This window comes from Salvelinus namaycush, chromosome 6, assembly GCF_016432855.1.
Source record: "Salvelinus namaycush isolate Seneca chromosome 6, SaNama_1.0, whole genome shotgun sequence".
Lineage (NCBI taxonomy): Eukaryota > Metazoa > Chordata > Actinopteri > Salmoniformes > Salmonidae > Salvelinus > Salvelinus namaycush.
In genome coordinates this window covers 19393069-19416680 of record NC_052312.1, presented here as the reverse complement: position 1 = coordinate 19416680, position 23612 = coordinate 19393069, and the positions used below count along the sequence as shown (strand labels likewise).

The following is a 23612-nucleotide window of genomic DNA, read 5'->3' as shown; positions in this document are numbered from 1 at the left end:
TCACGTCACGCGGAGGCGGATCGGCTAACAACCTTTTTAGCCAATGAGAAAGTAGTCGAGCACAGCCTACCCACGCTTGCTTTGTACTTTCCCTGAAATTTTGCTAGTTCTTTCATTCTGCATGGAGAGCAGTGACCGGTATGTGTCAATTTGTTGATAATTTATTCGAGGTGAGTTTTGCTGAGTACTGCATGATATTAAACCACGTTCATGGAGAGAAATGCTTAGATAGTTTCTTCACCGGTTGTGGTCGACAGCCCACTGTGAAGCGGGCTTGCATGGCATTCACTTTGCAACAATGCACAGCGCTCTCCTAGGTTCTGCAAGTCATTTATCTACCAAGCTAAGCTAGTGTAGTAGATTGCAAATAATAGACAGCAAACTCTTAAATCCATGTGAATTTAGCTATTCTAGATAGCAGCCTGCACTACAGTCAGTATTGTTCAGTACTGTAAATCAATGCATATACTACACACAAAGTAAACAGCATATTCTTTCACAGTTGTGCAGCATCTTCTGGCACCAGTGCACTCTTTCCCGCACAGCCATCGTGTGTGTGTGTGTGTGTGTGTGTGTGTGTGTGTGAGAGAGAGTGAGAGGGAGATCAACAGTCTTTGAATAACAACCTTTGTTGAAGTATTCAAGTTTCTCATCATCCTGCTATGATAGACGCATGTGGGTATTTCAACTGTCTCTATTGCATTTCTTCAATAGAGAAAGTTGAATATTTGTATATAATTCACCTATATTTGTATATAGGTGACTTGACAGTAAACATGTTGCTAAATGTAGGATACTTAAGTAGAAAAGGTTGCTGTAATGGGGAAATTTAACTGGAGTTCATATTCAGTTTAGAGGAATCTTTAGCATATTTATATATTTTCCCTCTCTTGAAATACACATTATTTCCAGTGTTCTGTTTGTGAAACTCTAGGTGTGGGATGATGGTCACTAGACCTGATCCTGAATGTTATGTATTATTCTCATCTCTGTTGATAGTGATTTGACACCAGACTGGAGGTCCAAGTACAAGGACAGAGGACACTGAATATTCACTGTTGTATTGTATTGATGACATTGTGTGAACACTGTGATTCTGTTGCAGCTCAGTCACTTCCTTTTTGTTTGTCTTCCTACAAGCCTCTCGGGCTGGTTTTTACAGAACGTTTGGTGCTGTCTGATTAGGATATAAAGGGCCTGTCTCCAAGAGGTTTGCTAGACATTTTCTCTGCTTCTGTGCTGGAGGTGTCTCCCTCTTACAACTTGTAATCAACCAAATAGATATTTTTTGACTATCTGACAGCTCTTCTCTTTACCTTAAAATTCCTAGACGTATAGAAAAGAAGAAACGGTTCTCTAGATGAGCTCTGAGGTCACTTCAGATTTTGGTATAGCAAGTAACTAAGTAGTAAGTAAACAGCCTATTCTTTCAGTTGTCCAAAGCAAAGAGCCATGGTTCAAGCCAAGACCTGGGTCCTGACACGTCACTTTGAAGGCTTCCCGAAGGACAGCAACTTTGAGCTGAAGCTGGAGCAGCTGCCAGAGCCTAAAGATGGAGGTAATGACTGTGAAGGTCTCATCTGCACTATTACTGAGGTTATCTGGACCTGTACTTGTACTAAATACAAAATTCCTGTACCTGACTAAAGCCAAGTGATGTCACACATTTTAATGTTTTTGTTTTTTTCTGTTTCAGAGGTGCTTTTGGAGGCACTGTTTCTCAGTGTAGATCCATACATGAGGTAGGAGAAAATTACAAAAGGAAAATGGACAGAGAGGGATTCCCCTAACATTTACCACCGGACGCTTTTTGTCATCACTCATGTAATGTGATATCTATAAGGAATATGATCAAATGTAAATAGTCCGGGTGGCCATTTAATTGTTCAGCAGTCTTATGGCTTGGGGGTAGAAGCTGTTAAGGAGCCTTTTGGTCCCAGACTTGGCGCTCTGGTACTGCTTGCCGTGCGGTAGCAGAGAGAACAGTCTATGACTTGGATGACTGGAGTCTTTGACAATTTTTTGGGCCTTCCTCTGACACCGCCTAGTGATGTACTGGGCTGTACACACTGTAGCGCCTTACGTTCAGATGCCGAACAGTTGCCATACCAGGTGGTGATGCAACCGGTCAGGATGCTCTCTGGTGCAGCTGTAGGACTTTTTGAGGATCTGGGGACCCATGCCAAATCTTTTCAGTCTCCTGAGAAGGAAAAGGTGTTGTCGTGCCCTCTTCAAAACTGTCTTGGTGATGTGGAAACCAAGGAACTTGAAACTCTCGACCCCGCTCCAATTCAGCCCTGTCGATGTTAATGGGTGTCTGTTCGGCCCTCCTATTCCTGTAGTCCACGATCAGCTCCTTTGTCTTGCTCACATTGAGGGAGAGGTTGTTGTCTCTGATCTTCTCCCTATAGGCGGTCTCATCGTTGTTGGTGATCAGGCCTACCGCTGTTGTGTCGTCAGCAAACTTAATGATGGTATTGGAGTCGTGGTTGGCTACGCAGTTGGGGGTGAACAGGGGGTACAGGAGGGGACTAAGCGCGCACCCCTGAGGGGCCCCAGTGTTGAGGATCAGCGTGGCAGATGTTACTCTTCATATTAGAACATTGAAAGTTCTCTGAACAGTGTTGACTTTTCCATAACATTACTAAATCACATCCTTCAGTAGATAGTACAGAAAAACATTGCATCTGATTGTTCTCCTGCCATCTGTGGTTGTTTCCAGACCGTTCAGCCGAGTGCGTATGAAGGAGGGGGAAGTGATGATCGGAACTCAAGTGGCCAAGTAAGGAAAATAAACAAGTTTGCATCCCAAATGGCACCCTATTCTCTACATAGTGCACTTCTTGTAGGCCCCTGGTCAAAAGCAGTGCACTATGCAGGGATCGAGGTGCCATTTGGGATGCAGGCCAAGTTATCTGCCTTTCATCTCTCTACCATGGGGTGACATGCATGCCTGCTGTTTACTGGAAGAGAAAGTCCTGCACCTGTTATTCATTTCTGAGGCCATAGATTATTCTTCATGACTAAAGTTGTAAGAGGACAAATTGAATGTACTTGGCAGTGTGTTCCGAGGTTCCGTTCCTGCCACAAGTGAGTGGTTCAATGTGTTTTCACTGAGAAAGTTTGTTTGTGAGAGTGAGTCAGTCTGGGAAAATATACAGAACCCAATGACTCTTCCCTGCCCCTTAGGGCTTAAAATGATTTCACTAAATTAAATTGCCTAAGTTACTGTCTTTATAAAGAAGTATAGATACTTCGGGAAAATCCCAAAGGCTTCCATTGACTCTTCCTACAGCATGTCTTCGATCTAGCCTCCAGATAAAACCATTTAGCAACCACTAAGGGTGGTTCTTAAGCATTCTCTGTAACTAAAAAGCACGTTCAATGCAGACTCCATTAAGCGTACTTTACGATCTGTCTCTTCTGACACAGGCTTGTTGTAGACAGACTTTAATTATAATAATCAACCCTCATTCATTCAGTTTGTTTATTTGTGTGTGTTTTTTTGTAGGGTGATCCAGAGCAACAACCCAGCCTTCCCTGTGGGGTGCCATGTGGTTGGTAGATGCGGCTGGAGGACCCACACTGTGTCTGATGGGACAGGTCTGACATGCCTTCTGTCTGACTGGCCTCAGGATGTCTCCATGTCCCTGGCTCTGGGGGCCATCGGCATGCCAGGGTAAGGAGGAGGGGCTTCCTGAGTGCCAGTGGGTTCTGGGTAAAATATGGGGGGGGTTCACTATGGGCTGACCCTCTGGCCACAAAGAGTAGAACATTTATATTTCCGTGCCAGAAGAAACATGCATGTCACGCTCTGGCGTCCTGAGTAAAGAGGGATGCTAACATAACCGTTTATGCTAACAGTGGAGCTGGTGTTGGAGAACTTATAACACAACTGTTTCATCGTTTTAGCTCACAGAGTAAAGGCAGAAAAAAATGTTGACTTCAAGTCTGTCAGGAAAAGCAGCTGTATGTTTTCCTTCTAGGTTGATAAAATAAACATTTGGGCCCCAGGTATCTTCGCAAGCAGGTCACGGTCTCCACTTATGGTCCTGTTCCGCTTTTCCACAGAACTCTTTAAACAGTTTTACTGAATCACAACTCTTAAATTGGATAATCACAACTATTTTGAATTTAAAATGTTATTTACAAGCAGTGTTGGGTTCGAGACCGAAACAAATTGTAATTTTGTCAAATCACCACCATTATAAGAGTCCAAAATGTCCAGTATTTCTGTGTTCAAATTTCAGAAGAATATATGGATTCTTTAGCCAGTCAGAATGGCGAAAAAAATGGATGCCGAGGGCAAATAGAGCCACTCTACAAATTATTACGAACTCAAACAGGCCTATAATAGATAGAAACACTGTTTCAATTTCACCGATCTCCATTACTAAAAGTGAGCGCGGAACATTCAAACCATTTCCCCCACTCTTCCCTACCAGGGAATCAAGGAAATTCTGATGAGCGCCACCAAGTTTGAGGATATTTTTTCTACGAAAGTAAAGGACGGTAATGCTACGAGTAAAGTAGGAAGCCCAAGTTTCAATAGGTGATAAGATATTAATGTGTCATACATGGAGTGTAAATATTTGGCCTGGCGAAGCGGTTGTATACGCTGACAAAATAGAAGCTGATCATTCGAGTTTGTCTCAGCTGGTCTCGGGAAGAAATTATGAGTCCTCATGTCCAAGACTGAGTAAAAATGTTTCCAAGACCGAGATACTCAATATGTGGTCACGAGACTGGCCTCGTGTACTACAACACTGATTACAAGTAATTAAATGTTACACATGACTGAAGAGAGGATTGTTTTCAGACGAGGGGGAGAAAGGTAATCAGTGCTTTAGGATGACGAGACAGTTGGTGGTGATACACAGATGTTATGTGTATGATTGCTTGTGTTGATAATGAGTTTAATACTGTTTGTTTTAACGGAAGTAAACTCCATAGACAGCTATCTTACTGTAGCTAGGTGACTATAGTTACATTTCTTATTAAAGAGCTACACCTCTTTTGCTCTGACTGCAGACTGGTCACCAGTGTGTACGTGCATGGTTTCCAGGAGGTTGGGAATGGGAAAAACAAATCGCAAAATACACATTTCCGTTTGAATGGAAGTTGTTTTCTATTCCATCTTCCCTTGTGCTCTGACTTCAGGTTGACAGCCCTGTACGGTCTGGAGGAGGTGCTGGGACTTCAGGCTGGAGAGACCCTACTGGTGAACGCTGCAGCCGGGGCCGTGGGCTCCATCGTGGGCCAGATAGCTAAGATCAAGGGCTGCAGGGTTGTGGGCTCCTCTGGGTCCGACGGCAAGGTAAAAAGGAAAAAGGGATTAAGATGAAATACTGGGAGGCACAAATTCTAGTGATCTCTATCTTTACTTATCCTGAAAATGAAAAAGGGGCCAGCACTCACTTTTTTTCTTTTTTTTTTTCTCTCAATGTCAAGGTGGCCTTCCTCAAGGAGCTGGGCTTCGATGAGGCCTTCAACTACAAAACAGTCAGCTCACTGGAGGAGGTCCTGAAGACTGCCTCGCCCGACGGATACGATTGCTTCTTTGAAAACGTAGGTTATGAAGTAGTTGAAGTATTTGGTTGTAGTTATATAAAGTGTAGTAATTCACTCTGGTAGTTGGTAATATTGTTAGATATGGAGGGTTAATATTTAGTAATAAAGTAGTATTTCTCTGGTTTTAATATTGTTAGACATGGATATAAATTGTCAGTATTGGGTAATAGTTATTTCATCTTAACATATTTAGCTCGACATAATGGACATTTCTTCGTTTTCAAGGTGGGAGGCCCTTTCTCCAGTGTCGCCATTCCTCAGATGAAGGAGTTTGGAAGGATAGCTGTGTGCGGCAGCATCTCAACCTATAATGACACCAATCCACAGACAGGTCTGATCTCTCTCTCATCTTCAAAATCATTCAAAGATGTCAACTCTACATTGCCTAACTCTCATACTGTATTGGTACGGTGATATGCTGTCAGTGTTGCTCATTTTAATATTCCACTAGAGGGCACCATTAGCCAGCATTACACTCAGACTGACCTGTGACCAACTGAATGCATTTCACTCCTGTTTCATTGCATAGTAATTAATCTCAATTAACCCAGAACTAGTCTCACATAATTGGTCAACTGCTCGATTAAGTTCTGGGTCCAAACATGTTAAGAGAAAGGATCAAGAAATGCTAAAACAAGGAGAGGAACCGGAACGAGACACTTCACCCTCTCAATGTCCCATGTTTGAAAAGATGCAAGCACCAAATAACCAGTAACGAAAAACCCAAACACCGTAACAACTGCTGCTCGTAATCATATGCATCTCGCTCAGTCACAAAATATTCTACTGTACCAGTTATGTTTACATAGATCTGGCCATGAGAGATTACATAGAAATATATTAATTAACATATTGGAACTCTGTGTTCCATTATAAAGGACCACAATGGAAACAAGTCTTGACTTTTTGTGTATATAATCCTCTGCCATTTTGGTAGATGTATTTGTGTCTTGGTGTGGCTTCTTTATTTTAAATGGTCAAATCAACAACAACAAATATGCCTATACATCACCTCTCTCTCTTATTTCTGTCTCTATATCGATCTATCTACAGTGCATTTGGAAAGTATTCAGAACCCTTGACTTTTCCCCACATTTTGTTAAGTTACAGCCTTATTCTAAAGGGGATAACATTAAAAAATGTTCCTCAATCTACACACAATACCCCATAATGACAAAGCGAAAACAGGTTTAGACATTAGTGCACATTGATTAAAAATAACAGATACCGTATTTACATATGTATTCAGACCCTTGAAATTGAGATACAGGTATTCCAAGCTTGTAGCGTCATACCCAAGAAGACTCAAGGCTGTAATCGCTGCCAAAGGTGCTTCAACAAAGTACTGAGTAAAGGGTCTGAATACTTATGTAAAAATCATTTCAGTTTTTTTTATTACGTTACAGCCTTTTTCCACAACAAAATGTGGAAAAAGTGTAGGGGTCTGAATACTTTCTGAATGCACTGTATCTAATCTTATCTATCAGGCCCATACCCCCACCTGACCATGATCTTCAAGCAGCTAAAGATGGATGGCTTCATGGTGGGCAGGTGGGAGCATAAGAACCCAGAGTCTCTGAGGAGACTCATGGCTTGGAAGAGAGAGGCAAGTACAGTACTTGGGATAAAAACTAGCCTGGGTATCAGTCTGTGCCATCATTCCACTCCTTGTTCATTGTCATGCACACAGTTTAGCATTGACATGGAGTACAAGGAGTGGAATGTTAGTACAAAACAGGTTTGAGATTTCAGGCTAGATAAAACTGTCTAATCATATCATGACAATTCTATGGGTAACCAATTTGGACACCATGTTTTACATATTCTGAATACGTCTGTTAACTGTACACCCTGCTTGCAGGTATTCACATTTACAATATGAAATGTTTGTCACAGACTATAGCTGTGTTCAAATAACCATAGTAACATAGTGTATACTACATACTATTAGTTAATTTTAGTACACCGTAAACGGAACAGTATCCTTTCAGTTGAGCTACTAGCTCTTCGCCGGTCTAGCGGAAGTTGATGCTGTTGCTATGCAACCACTTGCTAGCTAGTTAGCATAACAAATTACTAGATAGACATTTTACGATTTAGGGAATTCAATCTGGAGTGTCAGAGTGCGCTCGTAAATTCAGAGCGTTGTCAGATCGTTCGTTTGTAAATGGAGCCTTGTCAGATTGTTCGTTTGTAAATTCAGAGCGTTTTGCTCTCGGAGCGCACACTGGACGCTGGGGCCGAGGAGTAGGGTTGATTTGAGCGTTCTGACCTTACAACTGCAGTCAAGCACCCAAGCTAACGTTGGCTAGCTTGCTAGCTACTTCCAGACACAAATGAGTGACCACTCTGACCATTTTACTCGCTCTAACAGAGCTGGTTAGGCAGTTTGTTATATCCAGAGCGTTGGTGACTGTTGCTGGAAACAATTTAATTACGCGTTTCTGCCGACGTTAACTGACACCGGCCATATTCAACCGGTTTTGAGCGCTCGTAAATGCATTATTCTGCGCTCTGCTACACTCAGGAGAATGCTCTGAAATCACAGTAGATAGCCGAACAGAATTTACGAAGGCACCCGAATGTCCATTGAGAACACACAACGACTATACCGTTTCGCTAAGCTAAGAATGACGGGAATAATCAAGTCAATTAACGTTGGGTAGTTAGCCTATAGTTAATATACTGGCAAGTTTAATGTATAAGTAGCTAGCTAATATACCGGTACATACTGTGTGCTGTAATGATATGCTATGTGGTTCGTAAGGACAGCGTAGCTAACAAATTGTCAGCCAACAATGTGTAAGGTACCTTATTTGAAAAGTCATTATTTTATTACATTGCTCAACATTTTAACATTTATCATAATTAGTTAAAGCAATGAAATTGTATCCGCTATCGTTGGACTTCGGCTGCATATTTTCCGCCATTTTCTTAATCTGAAAACGATGTGAAGCCACGCCCATTTCCTGAATTTCACGATGAGCCCTAAAGTAAGGAAATAGTGTCCTTTGTGTGTATACTTCATATTTTGGCGAATTTAGTACGACATCCGGGAACTTTTGGCATACTAACTATATCCATACTATTACCAATAAGCACACTATATACTCAATTCACGTCACAAATAGTATGGTTTGTGTGGGTAGCATGAGTTTTCGAACACAGTTTATATACCTAACGTTACCTACAGTGGGAAGGAAAAAGTATGTGAACCCTTTAGAATTACCTGGATTTCTGCATAAATTGGTCATAACATTTTATCTGATCTTCCTTTAAGTCATTCATGTAACTATAGACAAACAGTCTGCTTAAACTAATAACACACAAACATTTATAATTGTTTGTCTTTTTTGAACACCGTGTAAACATTCACAGTGTAGTATGACAAAGTATGTGAACCCTTGGATGTAATAACAGGTTGACCCTCCTTTGGCAGCAATAACCTCAACCAAACATTTTCTGTAGTTGCGGATCAGACCTGCACAACGGTCAGGGGGAATTTTGGAACATTCCTCTTCTCAGTTCCACAATATTCTTGGGATGTCTGGTGTGAACAGCTCACAGCATCTCAAATCGGGTTGAGGTCAGGACTGACTGGGCCACTCCAGAAGGCGTATTTCCTTCTGTTCAAGCCATTCTGTTGTTGATTTAATTCTGTCTCTTGGGTTGTTGTCCTGTTGCGTCACCTAACTTCTGTTGAGCTTCAATTGGCGGACAAAATGTTACATTTTTCCAGCGATGATAGCAAGCTGTCCCAAACCATGACGCTCCCTCCACCATAGTTTAGTTGGGATGAGGTTTTATGTTGGTGTGGTGTCCCTTTTTTTCTCCACACATAGTGTTGTGTGTTCCTTCCAAACAACACAACTTTAGTTTCATCTGTCCGCAGAATATTTTGCCAGTAGCGCTGTGGAACATCCAGATGCTCTTTTGCGAACTTCAAATGTACAGCAATGGGTTTTTTGGACAGCAGTGGCTTCTTCCATGGTGTCCTCCCATGAACACCATTCTTGTTTAGTGTTTGATGTATTGTAGACTCGTCAACAGAGATGTTAGCATCTACCAGAGATTTCTGTAAGTCTTTAGCTGACACTCTAGGATTCTTCTTAACCTCATTCTGCACTGTGCTCTTGCAGTCATCTTTGCAGGACGGCCACTCCTAGGGAGAGTAGCAACAGTGCTGAAATTTCATTTATAGACAATTTGTCTTACCGTGGACTGACTTTTAGAGATACTTTTGTAACCCTTTCCAGCTTTATGCAAGTCAACAATTCTTAGGTCTTCTGAGATCTCTTTTGTTCGAGGCATGGTTCACATCAGGCAATGCTTCTTGTGAGTAGCAAACTCAAATTTTCTGAGTTTTTTTTATGGGGCAGGGCAGCCCTAACCAAAATCTCGTCTCATTGATTCGACTCCAGGTTAGTTGACTCCTGACTCCAATTAGCTTTGAACAGCCATTAGCCTAGGGGTTCACATTCCTTTCCCAACCTACACTATGAATGTTTAAAGTATGTTTTTAGTTTAACCACACTTTTGTTTGTCTATTGTTGTGAGTTAAATGAAGATCAGATCAAATTTATGCATAAATCCAGGTAATTCCAAAGGGTTCACATACTTTTTCTTGCCACTGTATACTTTAGATTATACCCAGCTAGCACATAATGTTCTGAGAACCATATGTTTCTTAAAGCATGGTTGTTATATTCCATACGACCTTCCCATAATGTTTCCTCATGGTTCTATTTAAAACAATCGTCCGAAACCTTAAGAAACAACGTTCTTCTGTGGGAATTTCAGTAGTTCAGCATAACATTTGACAGGTTTCCTCATGGTTCTATTTAAAGTCGTTCTCAGAACATTAAGAAAACATTAGTAACGTTCAAAGAATGTAGTAAGAATGTTATTAAAAAATATAATTCTCTTAAGTGTGTTCATGTTTGTTGGCCGCGCCCACTAATTGGCCACACCTGATCTTAATGAGCGCTAGTTTCCTTTGAAATAAGGTCTGTTTTAAGACTAAAATGAACAGCTTTGTATGAGTTAAAGAAGTTAAAAGCAGGGTTGGAACAAATTATTTTCCAAATGTTTTTGTTCCGTTCCACTGTTCCGACAAGCAAAATAAAGTTATGAACCGGTTCGAACCCCAGAAAAGTGACTGTATATCGTTTTTTGTGGCATCAGAATTAAAATAAAAACACGTTATACCTTTTTGTAGTTAATAAAATAAATGTGAAATGTGATAACTATAGTATCCTTAACTAGAATTGAAAAGACTTATCAAATCTTCTCTAATTAAAAATGTCTGAATCACTTGTAATGTCAGTAGGCTACTAGACTATGCTTCCGAGGGGAGGGGCAGATTGTCTACACACACGCACACCAGGGTTTCAATTAGCCGGTAGGCCTAATTGCCAGCTTTTGCAATTTTCACTTTCGCTCTCAGAAGGTTTAAAAAACATTTTGTTTTAACAATCAGGAAACTTATGGCTACTTTCCCAGAATCAATGGGAAACCAAAAACTTACATTCCCACAACTTCCAAGGAACCAAATGTGCTAGCTGGGTGGTGACTGCTGAATGACCATGTCATAATGTTGTGTTTTCATCCACAGGGGAAACTGCAGTGTCGTGAGCAAGTCACTGAAGGCTTTGAGAACATGCCTGCTGCCTTTATGGGAATGCTTCAGGGAGAAAACATTGGAAAAGCTATTGTTAAAGTTTGATGTGGCTTCAATGGATACTCTATAACCCATAGAATTAGGATTCAATGAGCATTCTATTCTACCCATAGGAAAGCCACAGTGTAACTATGACAATGCATTTTGAAATTATTTGTATTGTACAACAACCCTATTATACCTGCACATCATAGTCCGTCCTTGACTCAAACATGTTTACTTTGTATGAAGTATTAAAGTCTTTTCAGGCTTTTGTTTCGTAAAGAGGTTGTCTGACTATATATTTTTACTCACATATCAGTTTCAAATGAATTAATAGGGTTTCATAGGCAAGTAAGTAGTAATTTAGTAATGGTAAGATCTGCATCGCCACACTGTACCACAGATCTAGATTGTTCTGTATTATTGCAGGCTATAGCTCTAAAAAAATAACTGCTCCAGTTTTAATTTTGTCAACAAAAAGTGACTAAATATTCGTCAAACATTATTTTTCAGTGGCAATTGACGATACTATAACTGACTAAATAGACCCAGAAAAACACAGCCTAGTCTGAACCAGGATCTGGGCTTACAGGAGACGTTGAATGACGATTCTACTTTAAGTGGATTTGGCGCATGCGCACTTGGTCAAAAAAAATATTTATACTGAACAAAAATAAACACAACATGTAAAGTGTTGGCTGCATGTTACATGGACTGAAATAAAACATCCCAGAAATGTTCCATACACAAAAAGCTTATCTCTCCTTTTCTGCACAAATTTGTTTACATCCATGTTAGTGAGCATTTCTCCTTTGCCAAGATAATCCATCCACTTGACAGGTGTGGCATATCAAGAAGCTGACTAAACAGCATGGTCATAACAACCTCTACGTCAACGTGATCAAGACAAAGGAGATGATTGTGGACTACAGGAAAAGGAGGACCGAGCACGCCCCCATTCTCATCGACGGGATGTGGTGGAGCAGGTTGAGAGCTTCAAGTTCCTTGGTGTCCACATCACCAACAAACTATCATGGCCCAAACACACCACATGGCAAGTGGTACCGGAGCACCAAGTCTAGGTCCAAAAGGCTTCTTAACAGCTTCTACCCCAAAGCAATCAAATGGCTACCCAGACTATTTGCATTGCCCCCCTTTACACTGCTGATACTCTGTTTATGCATAGTCACTTTAACTCTACCTACATGTACATATTACTTAAATTACCTTGACTAACCGGTGCCCCCGCATATTAACTCTGTACCGGTACCCCCTGTATATAGCCTCTCTACTGTTATTTTACTGCTGCTCTTTAATTATTTGTAAGTAAAAACAATTACTTAACACTAGTCTAAAGGCCAGTTTTATTGCTTCTTTAAATCAGTACAACAATTTTCAGCTGTGATAACATAATTGCAAAAGGGTTTTCTAATGATCAATTAGCCTTTTAAAATGATAATCTTGGATTAGCTAACTCAACGTGCCATTGGAACACAGGAGTGATGTTTGCTGATAATGGGCCTCTGTACGCCTATGTAGATATTCAATTTGTAAAAAGTCAGCCGTTTCCAGCTACAATAGTCATTTACGACATTAACAATGTGACCGCTCTAACAATGGAAATGCATGTCCTCAAAGATGGAAGGCAGGCGTCTTTACTCATTATCGTCTCTCACTTTTGTCTCCCATTATCTCGTCACCAAGTCCTGCAGTTAGAACTAGCCCTGCCGTCACTATTTAGACATTGAGACCACATATGCATGTGGGCTGTGACGTTTACCGTGTAACTGACGGTTATGGATGAAGACCATGAAAATAAAATGACCATCAACACCATTTAAATAGGCCTACATTCATTTTCATGGAGATAAACTTGACCTAATAGCGGGAGTATTTACTAATGATTATAAAGCAATTGTTTTTCTAACTTTGTCTATTAAAATGTTCTACATCTCTTTCCAATTGACCTTTGAAGCTTGACCTGCTAATCCCTAGATGTGCAGGTATGTAGAGCCTATCGGCTATGGAACTTCAGTAAAAACATTGATGTGTGTACTTTTATACAATGCTCATTTTCATTGCTTGCTAGTAAATAAAGTAAACCTGAACTGCTTCTCACAAATGTCAAATGTAGGAAAGTTCCCAGCTCACCTTCAGTAATTTTAGTAAATATTTGTTTTAACATCCATTCACATTATAATAGTTCCTCACAGTATTTGAAAAACCTTTCCAACAGTCGCCCCCTCGATAATCGACGTCACTGATAAAAAGTCTATGGACATGTTACGTGTATTTGTTTCTATTTTAATGATTGGCAATTTCATCTCCATACTATAGCATAGCTGTCCCCTTGATACTTTCCTTGTCAATTCATTATATTTTAGCCTAATTTCAGAAAGCATAAGTTAGGTTTTTAAATAAGTTAAGCAAAGGATAAATATTTGCTCTTGTATCTGACATGATTGACGGGTGCTGAGAGAGTGATGATCCTTTCCATAGGCCTATATGTCTATTCAGAAAGTTTCTTAAAGTAGCATGTCTGGACTCCTTCCCTCTTTAATAAGAAGGAAATGCTCCCGTCATGATTTAATCTTGTAAAAGGCCTGTTTTCAGTAGTTTCGGCTACCTTATTTCTCTCATTACGCCGTCCTCTCTTTGAAGAACATATGTCAATGCCATCGAAGGACCGCAGCAGCAGGGTTTGTGACGTTATCCGAGTAAACCCATCTGACTTTGCTTGGATGGTTTTGTGCGTCGAAATAGGACCTGTATTATAACAAATGATATGCAGAAAAGCCAACAGACAAAGACAAGGTAGGCATACATTATCTCTATTTTGATTCCATTAATGTTGTCAATACAAAAATGTGACGTATCCTCTCCAGCCTGGCATTTCTTAATTTGTTGATTCATATTTAAATAATAACATGAATAATAATAATGCAATGCCATGATATTAACAAAGTGTAATGGCTTGCTTCAAATAGGTTTTTATTAAGAAGCATATGCCCCCCAACCCCCACAGAGTAAAACGGAGTCTCTTCCCCTCCCTACAGGTTATATGTTACCAACCCCTCAGCCTGAACAATCAGCATCCTCACAAGCTCCATCCCTACCTGATGTGAGCCGGCCTTCCATGCGCTATCGACCTCCTGTGCACTCAATCTCTCATGAACTCTCAACCTACTGTGCGGTTTCACCAACAAACACAATACTACCCAGAGGCACAAGTCTATTCCAACTAATACCAGCCTCCTCCACCCAGAGATTTATCCTACCCCGTCCTATGCAAGTCCTACACCAAGTCAGCCTCGTTACCCAGCGCACGAACCTCGAAACGTCCCCACCTCTCAAAGCCAGAACGTCCTGAACCCAGAGAGACCTCAGGTGAACCCCCCAGTGTGCTGCCCTTCAGCAGTATGGTAGACCCCAACCAACTTAACCAGTTTCACAAGCCTTCGACGTGCCTACTGCTCACTAACGGTCCGACCAATGGCTAGTCCCAGTAGTACCAATTCACACCCCACAAGTGGCTCCAGAGAGACCCAGGTATTCATCCCGGATAGAGGAACCTTCCTTCCCTAACTTCATTCACGAAGATCCTGAAGAGTTTGCAACGTTAAGAATGGCCCTCACAAACCCACTGCCAGAGGAGGAAACGGAGAAGTACAAGTAGCACATCCTCTTGGATCACCTGCACTTGGTCTCTGCCTGCCACATGGCCCTGGCTTATGCTAATGACCCCCAGCCATGCTCCTCAACACTGGACCAGAAATATAGCCAACCCCACCACCTAGTCCTGAGAGAGATAGCAATCATTCAGAATCTGCCCAGGTGATTCAAGCAAGAGCTTTCAGTAGCTTTGCCCTTCGAATCCGCTCACTGGTGGGGATGCTCCAGTCATTCCAGCACGGCGAGGGATCTGCTGAGCTGGCCTGCTCCTCCCATGTTTAGCAACTCCTCAGTAAGTTATCAGCAGAATAAGTTGCCAGTTATGCCCATCATGCCCACAGAACCAGGCCAGGTGTCCAGGACAATCTGAAGGACTTCTCCTTGTGGCTGCAAGATGAAGCAGAGTGTCAGGCAGTCGCTGCCCAGGTTGGTGAGCTCCACCAAGCACCATCTTGGACACAAAGGAAAGGTCACCAGACATTCTCCAAGCCCTCATCTAATACAGCTACAGACCTGCATAGTTCCAATTCTACCTCCAAATCCTCACCCACCAGATAATCTTCCATACACTCACATATGGCTTCAGAGTGTAACTTGAAGAAACCCTGCACCAAGTGTCACAGAAAGCATCTTGGCATCCTGCATGATGTCCACAACAGAAAACCAGACTCTAGAGTCTTCTATGTCAACCCACAAAGCCATTCCCCCAAAGTACTCTTGAAGGTTGTTAAAGTCATCCTGAGTAACTAAGATCAACATCTTGAGACTTATGCCATTCTTGATGATGGCTCAGAACACATACTGCTACTGTCAGCTGCTACCAAGCACTTAGGGCTGAATGGAGCAGCTGAAGAACTAGTGCTTTGGACAATCCTACAAGAGACAGAGACACTAGCAGGAGCCACAGTCCACTTGCAACAAGAAATTCACCATCCAGGGTGCATTTACCTCCAACAAGATGGGCCTTGTAGATAAAAGCTACCCAGTAGATACAATGCAGAGACGCTACCATCACCTCAAAGGCCTCCCTTTACGTGCCTTCTCCAGAGTTCAACCTCCTCCTCATTGGATCTGATAACCCCCCCATCTCATCACTTCAATTGAGCATGTTCACCTAGGTCCACCAGGAGCACCAGCAGCCATAAAGACTAGACTTGGATGGACACTTCAAGGCCCTACCCATCTCCTAGACCAGTTCACTCTGCAGCAGTGCCTGCTCACAACATCCCTTGCTCCCAAATCTAACTTACTCTACAACATAGAGAAACTATGGCAAGTTGATGTGCTCCCTTTCCAGGATGAGAAGTTAATCACTTGATCCAAGCAAGATACAGAAGCCATGTCCTTTCTACACTCCATTAATGGGATTGACCACTACTCAACACCCCTCCTTCACACTAATATGGCACCCAAAATCCATGCCACCAAGGTAGCAGTCATACCTATCCTCCGACGTACAGAGAGGCAATTAGAGTGCAAACCTGAGTTGGCTACCATCTACACCCAAAAGGTAATGAAGTTGGTCAATGCTGGCTACATTGCCATCTCAACACAGATCAAGTAGATGGACCCCAACAAAGAAGTCTGGTAAATCCCGCATCATGATGTTCAATTACTCCTTCCTGTACCAAGGAGAACCCCAGAATGAACATCTCCTCCCTGGACCCACCCTGGGACCATCCTTGCGCAATGTGCTCCTCTGATTCCGCCAGAACAGCGTCGCCATCAGTGGAGACCTCGAGTCCATGTTTCACCAGGTACGACTGCCTCCCTAAGACCGCTCTCTCCTGAGATTCCTGTGGAGGGGGATGAGAAAGGAAAACCCCCAGATGTATATGAGTGGCAAGTCTTACCCTTTGGCACCACCTGCAGTCCATGTTGTGCCACATATGCATTGCAGAAACATGCTGAACAACTGAGAGAAGAGACATCCATAACTCAGTACTGCACTCATATGTCTACAAAGCCTTCCCACCATCCAGGAGTCCAAACAACTACTGGTCAGAATGCGACAACTGCTAGCTTCAAGTGGCTCTGAAATACAGCAGTGGGCCAGCAACCGTTCATCTGGAGTTGACCTCCTGAAGCGCGATCTGAAAGAGCTAAACTCTGGTTGTCATGACCGAACAAAACCAAGACAGGGTACCCTGGGCCTGAGTTGGCACTGTCCATCGGATAGATTGGGCTACAAGCACTGACCAGTTGAGTGCAAGAGCCTTACCCTGATAATTGTGTGGCGAAATCCTGCACGGAGCCTTCACCGTACTGCCACTTTAAGAGCACACCAGCTGTCAGGTAGGAGGAAGTAAATATGCTGCAAGCCGGAAGTTCACAGCAAAAACCATAGCCCTCTAGTGCATTACACTGGAGCTGACTTTCTGATCAGTGTAGATGGGATCTGTAAATGCACTGGTTTTGACATTTGCGTTAAAGGGGGTGTGGGTTTGAGTATATTGCTTGTTATTATATTTTTGGAACTGTATGGATTGATTTATTTTGTATTGGCCAATGAGACTTTGGGGACATTAAAGTCCTTTTTTGTTTTGAACTACACACTCACACATTAATGTACCTAACTCCCTTTTCACTCTATGTAAGGAATACAGATATTTGCAAATCTAATAACTGGGTTTGTTATTGTCTGTTGCCTCTATGAAATTGCCTCTGAGTTGATCTATTTATTATTAGTGTATGGGGCATTATTGATTGGGATACCCCTGTGCTGTGACTTGTGGTTATATGGTGTGTCTTATCCTTTCCACTAACTATCTAGCAAACAGGCTACATTCTAGGCAGTCTCCTCTGCTGATGTGTGTGACTGGTAGCGGTATCCCTATCCTTCTCTTTTCATATCGGAGTAGTTAATACCTGCCTGGCACCCGAACTAAAATCTTTACCCTTCTCTAACAATACCGCTACAAATGTGTACAAAGTCTTGGCAAGTCAGTACGACCCACTGTGTTTCATATCAACCTTCACCGCCCAAGGTAAAGTCCTGCTACTGCGACTGTGGATGAATAAAAAAAGAGTGGGATGACCCAATCCCCCACAGAGAGCACTATCCATCAGGCCTGGACTGAGTGGGAATGTGTTTTCCCCGACTCAAGATCCAGATGCTATAGCCCCAGTGTACATCCCATAGAGTCACTTTCCAAAGAGTTGCATGTGTTCCATGATTCTTCAGAGCATGCTTATGGGTCAGTGGCATTTCTCAGGATAGAAACCCAGCAGGCACAAGTCCATGTCTCCTACTGCCATGGCTCACTCTAGAGTAGCTCCTAAACATCCTCTCTCCATTCCCCACCTTGAACCGTGCGCTGCACTTACAGGTGACCAGCTGGCCAAGCTGTTACAGACCGAGATCACCTTACCTATGGACAGGACAGTTCTGTGGTCAGACTCCACTAGTGTTGACTTGGTTGCACTCAGAATTCAGTCGATACAAAGTCTTTGTTGTTGCCGACCCTGTAACTGAAATCCTGGACCACACGTCACCCAGGACTGGAGGTATGTTGACACAGAACACCACAGCAGATGACATCACCCGAGGAGAGTCTGGCTAAATTGTTTGCTCTTCACATGTGAAATCATGGCCCTCCCTTCCTTCACCTATCCCCCCCATAGCGCCACAGGAAAAACTATCAGAGTTGAGGAAACCACTTACCCAAGCCCCCCAGGAAGCTGTGCTTCCTCTGCCAGATGCAAGTCACTTCAGTACCTGGAAGGAACTGATTGAAGCCACTTACCGGTCCATCAACCAAACTCACTCTCAAAACCCTGGTTCTCCAGCTACTGACCATTTAATGTGAGATCCTGCTTCTCCAGCACTCCCAGAGAACTTTCATCCCAGAAGACCTCCATTTGCTGTTAAGTAGTAAGTAAAGTGGCCCCCTTGAAAAGCCACCTCCAAAACCGCTCTCCTGAATTGGACAGGTCTCCTTTGAGTTAGGGGCAGGCTCCGGAGAGCTGACACTCTTAAACCAGACTTGGTGCACCCAGTAGTGCTGGATCCGAATAACCCAATCGCTTGGCTCCTCATCAATCACTATGATGACAAGCTTCTCCATCCTGGTGCCGATACGGTGTTTGCTAACATCCGCCACCATTTCTGGGTTCTGAAGGGACGTCAAGCTGTGCGTCAACACCATCATTCCTGCCTCAAGTGCAGGGAATGGAAAGCCAAGCCCCATGTCCCCAAAATGTCGAACCTACATTCTTCCCATCTCCTCCTACACCAGCCATGAAGGATGAAGATGGAAATGGCTATTCTTAGAGGGAAATATCTTTCCATATTTCGGGCAGCTGTGGTCAAATTAACCTAACCTGAGACTATCACCAACCACCATCCCCTGTCAAAACCCCCTCCAGCAGAGGCTGGACTCCAGCTCTTTCACCACCTTTAAATACCCACACCTATCAATAATCAGTGTGGCAGACCTTACCATTTCAGTTTGTGTTTTGTTACAACACACCTTCTTTGTGTATTTTGGATGCATTTATGACAAAGTTTGTTCTTATTTCTTAAGTTTATACTATAAACTGAGAACATTCACTGTATTGTTTGAGCAATCATTTCCTTTACTCATGTTCGCCTGTGTTTGTTCACCAACTTTTTAATGTTATTGAGATTCATGAGCATTTGTTCATCTGTATTTGGTTTGTAGAAAATCACGACCATGTATGCTTTTGTTTCTTAGTTAACCATCCCATCATCTTCAACCTTTCATCATCTTCAACAATTCAACTGAAATTCAACTTTTTGACCAGACAGCGTCAGATGGGCTACACATACAGACGCGCTGTTTCACTAACTCTGATTCTTTTTCTGATGAGATACATTCAGCCTTGCGAATTGAAGGAAAATAATGGAACACAGAGACGAAAGATAAAATAAAAAAATCCTTGTTCAATTTCTTTGGGGAAGCCTGGCTTCCCTTGGCATCCATGAATGCATGCCCACAGCAGTTCTACATTCTCCATCAGAAGCCCAGGCTTTTGGCATAGCTGGAAAAGCTCTAATTTCTGGACTACAGCATTGTAAGATTGTGCCCTCCATGGCACTTGGTTGGTAGGTTACACTATATTTAGATACTTCAAACACTGCCTGAGACACTTGCACTCAAATGCTGAAACACTAGTAGATGGTGTTCTTTGTTCGAATGTACTGTATATGCATGAAATGTATATTATGGAAAACATGTCTCACACTTAAGTCATATTTAGTAGAATAATGAATGGATCGATAAGATTTTGGCACTGTCAACTTTTAGAAGGTTAGTAGGAAAGTTAATCATGTAAACCACCTAAATATACTCAGTCAGGTGAGTGGATGGTAGCAGTTAGACTTCTTTACGCACTTCAAACTAGCAATAGGGGTTACCTTGAATGAATGAATCTTGATCCGTAGAGTTGACTGTAGCAATCCATTGTATCTTGTTTGGAGTTCCTTGTGTTTTCTTACCTTTGTTTGATTGCGGTAAGAACCATGAGCTCTCCCACCATCCACGCACACACAATATGTTCAAACACCTGTGTTTATCACAGTTGGTTGGTGGCACCTTAATTGGGGAGAACGGGCTTGTGGTAATGACTGGAGCGGAGTCAGTGGAATGGTATCAAATACATCAAACACATGGTTTCCAGGTGTTTGCCATTCCATTTTCTCTGTTCCGGTCAGTATTATGAGGTGTTCTCCCCTCAGCAGCCTCCACTGGTGTTTATAGATCCCCTGATGTGTGTTTACCTCCACCATTTATCTGCACCTAGTGGTCTGTAGTGTAATTGGCCAAATATTACCATAATATAAGATAAACCCAAATTGGCTCCAACACTCACATTCACTGAACATTTAGTATTTGAAACTCAAACATTCATTTCCCAACTGCTTTTTCTAGAATCCTACAGGGTCTTTATCATTCTCCATACCTTATATTCCTATGCACGCCCACCATGGTATTTGGCAGATGGTATTTGAAAACTAATAACTAACTCTGGTTCATATTGCAGAGTACATTGTACAACTGTTAAGATTGTATTGCAAGGTATCCTATATGTGTAGGCTATGCCATATGTATTGGCTAATATGCATATGCAGCTTTTGTTTTTAAACCTCCATTTTAGCATACGACACAGTTATCAACATGCTTTTATTTGGGGTCTATGCAAAGTATATAATTGAATGTTTCTTTAAGCCTGCAGCTAGTTACTTGAAATTAGACAATCATGCCAAAACATGATTACATTTTTTTATTCACTGACAGAGATAGCTAGCTAATAAAACGCAACTTGACATTTAAACAGTAGCTGGCTAGGCTAGTCAAACTAACATTGGCCTCACTTTCAATAAATTGGCTAAATGGCTAACGGAGTCCCTCTTCGTACGATCAAGGCAATTCGTATTGCATGCTGCATATTTTAAGTGCACTCGGTCCCATATCGGTTTTCGAGTCACTATTATTTGAGTCACAAGCAAGTTCTAAGTCTCAAGTCGAGTCCCAAGTAGAATGGGTCGAGTCTCCAGTAGAATGGGTCGAGTCTCCAGTAGAATGGGTCGAGTCTCCAGTAGAATGGGTCGAGTCTCCAGTAGAATGGGTCGAGTCCCAAGTAGAATGGGTCGAGTCTCCAGTAGAATGGGTCGAGTCTCCAGTAGAATGGGTCGAGTCTCCAGTAGAATGGGTCGAGTCTCCAGTAGAATGGGTCGAGTCTCCAGTAGAAAGGGTCGAGTCTCCAGTCACGTCCAAGTCTTGCATTCTAAGAGCAAGTTAAGTCAGGCCACAAGTTAAGTCAAGTAAAAAAAAATCTATACAGGCAATGACTTGTTAAACTACAAATCTTTGTCTATTTATTGAGGCTACCAGATAGACCTTTTCATTATTTTGTCTACAACACATTATGGTTATGTAATTAATTTTAACAAATTCCAAATGCAAGTTTCATAAGTCGGCCTAAATGATACATTTCAAGCAATTTTGACTTACCAAAAGACCAGCAGTCCTATGCTAGTATTGTTGCTTTATGCCCCATTGCTGGTGAGCTTGCAAAGTAAAATGTTCATATTCTTGATAAACATATTCTAAAAAAATTTGGAGCTGCATATTCATTTATGGCAATCCTTTCTCCCTACAATTTTCAGTTTGCGCTGAACCCGATCCAAAAGCTGTACAGCAAATCAACTGTTTAAGAATAGATAAGGCATGTGGTAATGAGGTATCAGGGTTGGAGATAAACAAAAGGAGGTCGTCAGCATATAGCGAGACTTTCTGATCTAAGCATCATTAGCATCATTAGTGCGCAGTACGACGGCGAGGGGCTCGATTACCAAAAAAAACAACCCTGTCTGGATCCACAGTGCAAGGGAACATAGTCAGAGGACAAGTTATTAGTCCGTACTGAAGCTATGGGAGAGAAAAAAATCCTCTTTATCCAAGCAATAAATTTGGGACCAAAGCCAAATCTATAAAGGGCAGCTGTTAGGTAGTCCCACTCAACGCGGTCAAAAGCTTTTTCCGCATCGAGCGTGACCACCACATCCGGGTGCCCCGACGCTGGAGAGTACAGTATATTCATAAGGCGTCTAATATTGAAAAACAAATGCCCATTTCTCACAAAGCCAGTCTGGTCAGAGTGTATTACTTGGTGCAGCGAGCCTTCAATACGGATGGCTAAGAGCTTGGCTAGGATTTTGTAGTCGCAGTTTAAAAGTGAGATTGGGTGATAAGATCCACATTCCAGGGGGTCTTTGTTTTTCTTTAATAGTAATGAAATTGAAGCCTGATAAAGACTAGGCGGTAGCTTTGAGGTATTAAGGCACTCTGCAAATAATCAAGACAGGAATGGGCAAAGCAGACCGGAAAACGTTTTCATTGCAGATACTGCAGTTGCAATCTCCATGTGTAAATTCTTCTTCTAAACCGTCATGGGAGTCTGTATCAACTGAAGGCATATTCAGACGAATCAATCAACAAAGGGTCTTGAGGAGATTCAGAGGTGTATAGCGCAGAGTAAAAATGTTTGAATTGATCATTGATCTCTGTATGTATAACTGTGGTAGCACCAGACAGGGTCCTTATTTGTGGGATTAAACGTGAGGCCTCAGATCTACAGATCTGATGTGCAAGTAGTTTACTGGCATTGTCGCCTTGCTCATACACTCTGTATCGACCTCATAAGAGTAATTGTTCAGCTTGTCTGGTAGAGTGCTCGTCAAATTCAGATCGGAGTAGCTGGCGTTCTTTATATAGATCAGAGGAAGGATTTGTGGCATACTTCTCATCCAATGTAGCTATGGCTTCGCTCAGGTCTCGAAGCCGCTGAGAGCGAGCTTTGTTTTTATTGGTTGTATAAGAAATCATTTGGCAATGTAGGTATGCTTTGAAGGACTCCAATATGGAAGAGCAGGACATACCTGCAGTTGAATTTATTTCTAGGAATAAGGTGATTTCAGAAGAGATGAAATTGACAAACTCATTATCTGAGAGTAAAATGGAGTTAAGACGCCATTGATAACACATAGGAGGTTTCTGGGGAAACTCTAGTTCAAGCACTAATGGTGAATGGTCAAAAATAACAATACTCTCAAAAATACAGGAAGACGTTTTTTGTCCAAAAAGAAGTAATCAATGCGGGAGTATGTTTGATGAACATGAGAAAAAAAAGGAATACTGTCTAGGGAACGGCAGGCCTCACACATAGCATAGTTCTGAAGAAA

At 42.1% G+C, this 23612-nt stretch overlaps 1 protein-coding gene across 2 annotated transcripts; it reads left to right on the top strand.

Annotated features, from left to right (window-relative positions):
- Positions 1-32: 32 nt before the first annotated feature.
- On the top strand, positions 33-11515 carry LOC120049730 (prostaglandin reductase 1-like). 2 transcript variants are annotated; one of them, XM_038996094.1, is made up of 10 exons: positions 33-138; positions 1434-1558; positions 1697-1742; positions 2723-2782; positions 3512-3679; positions 5161-5317; positions 5452-5568; positions 5797-5902; positions 7059-7177; positions 11186-11515. In XM_038996094.1, exons 1-10 carry the CDS (start codon positions 122-124, stop codon positions 11294-11296), a joined length of 1026 nt encoding a protein of 341 aa, XP_038852022.1. In that variant the 5' UTR covers positions 33-121; the 3' UTR covers positions 11297-11515. The 2 variants fall into 2 exon arrangements, with proteins under 2 accessions (XP_038852022.1, XP_038852023.1); XM_038996095.1 differs by having other exon boundaries at positions 95-170.
- The last annotated feature ends 12097 nt before the right edge of the window (positions 11516-23612 follow it).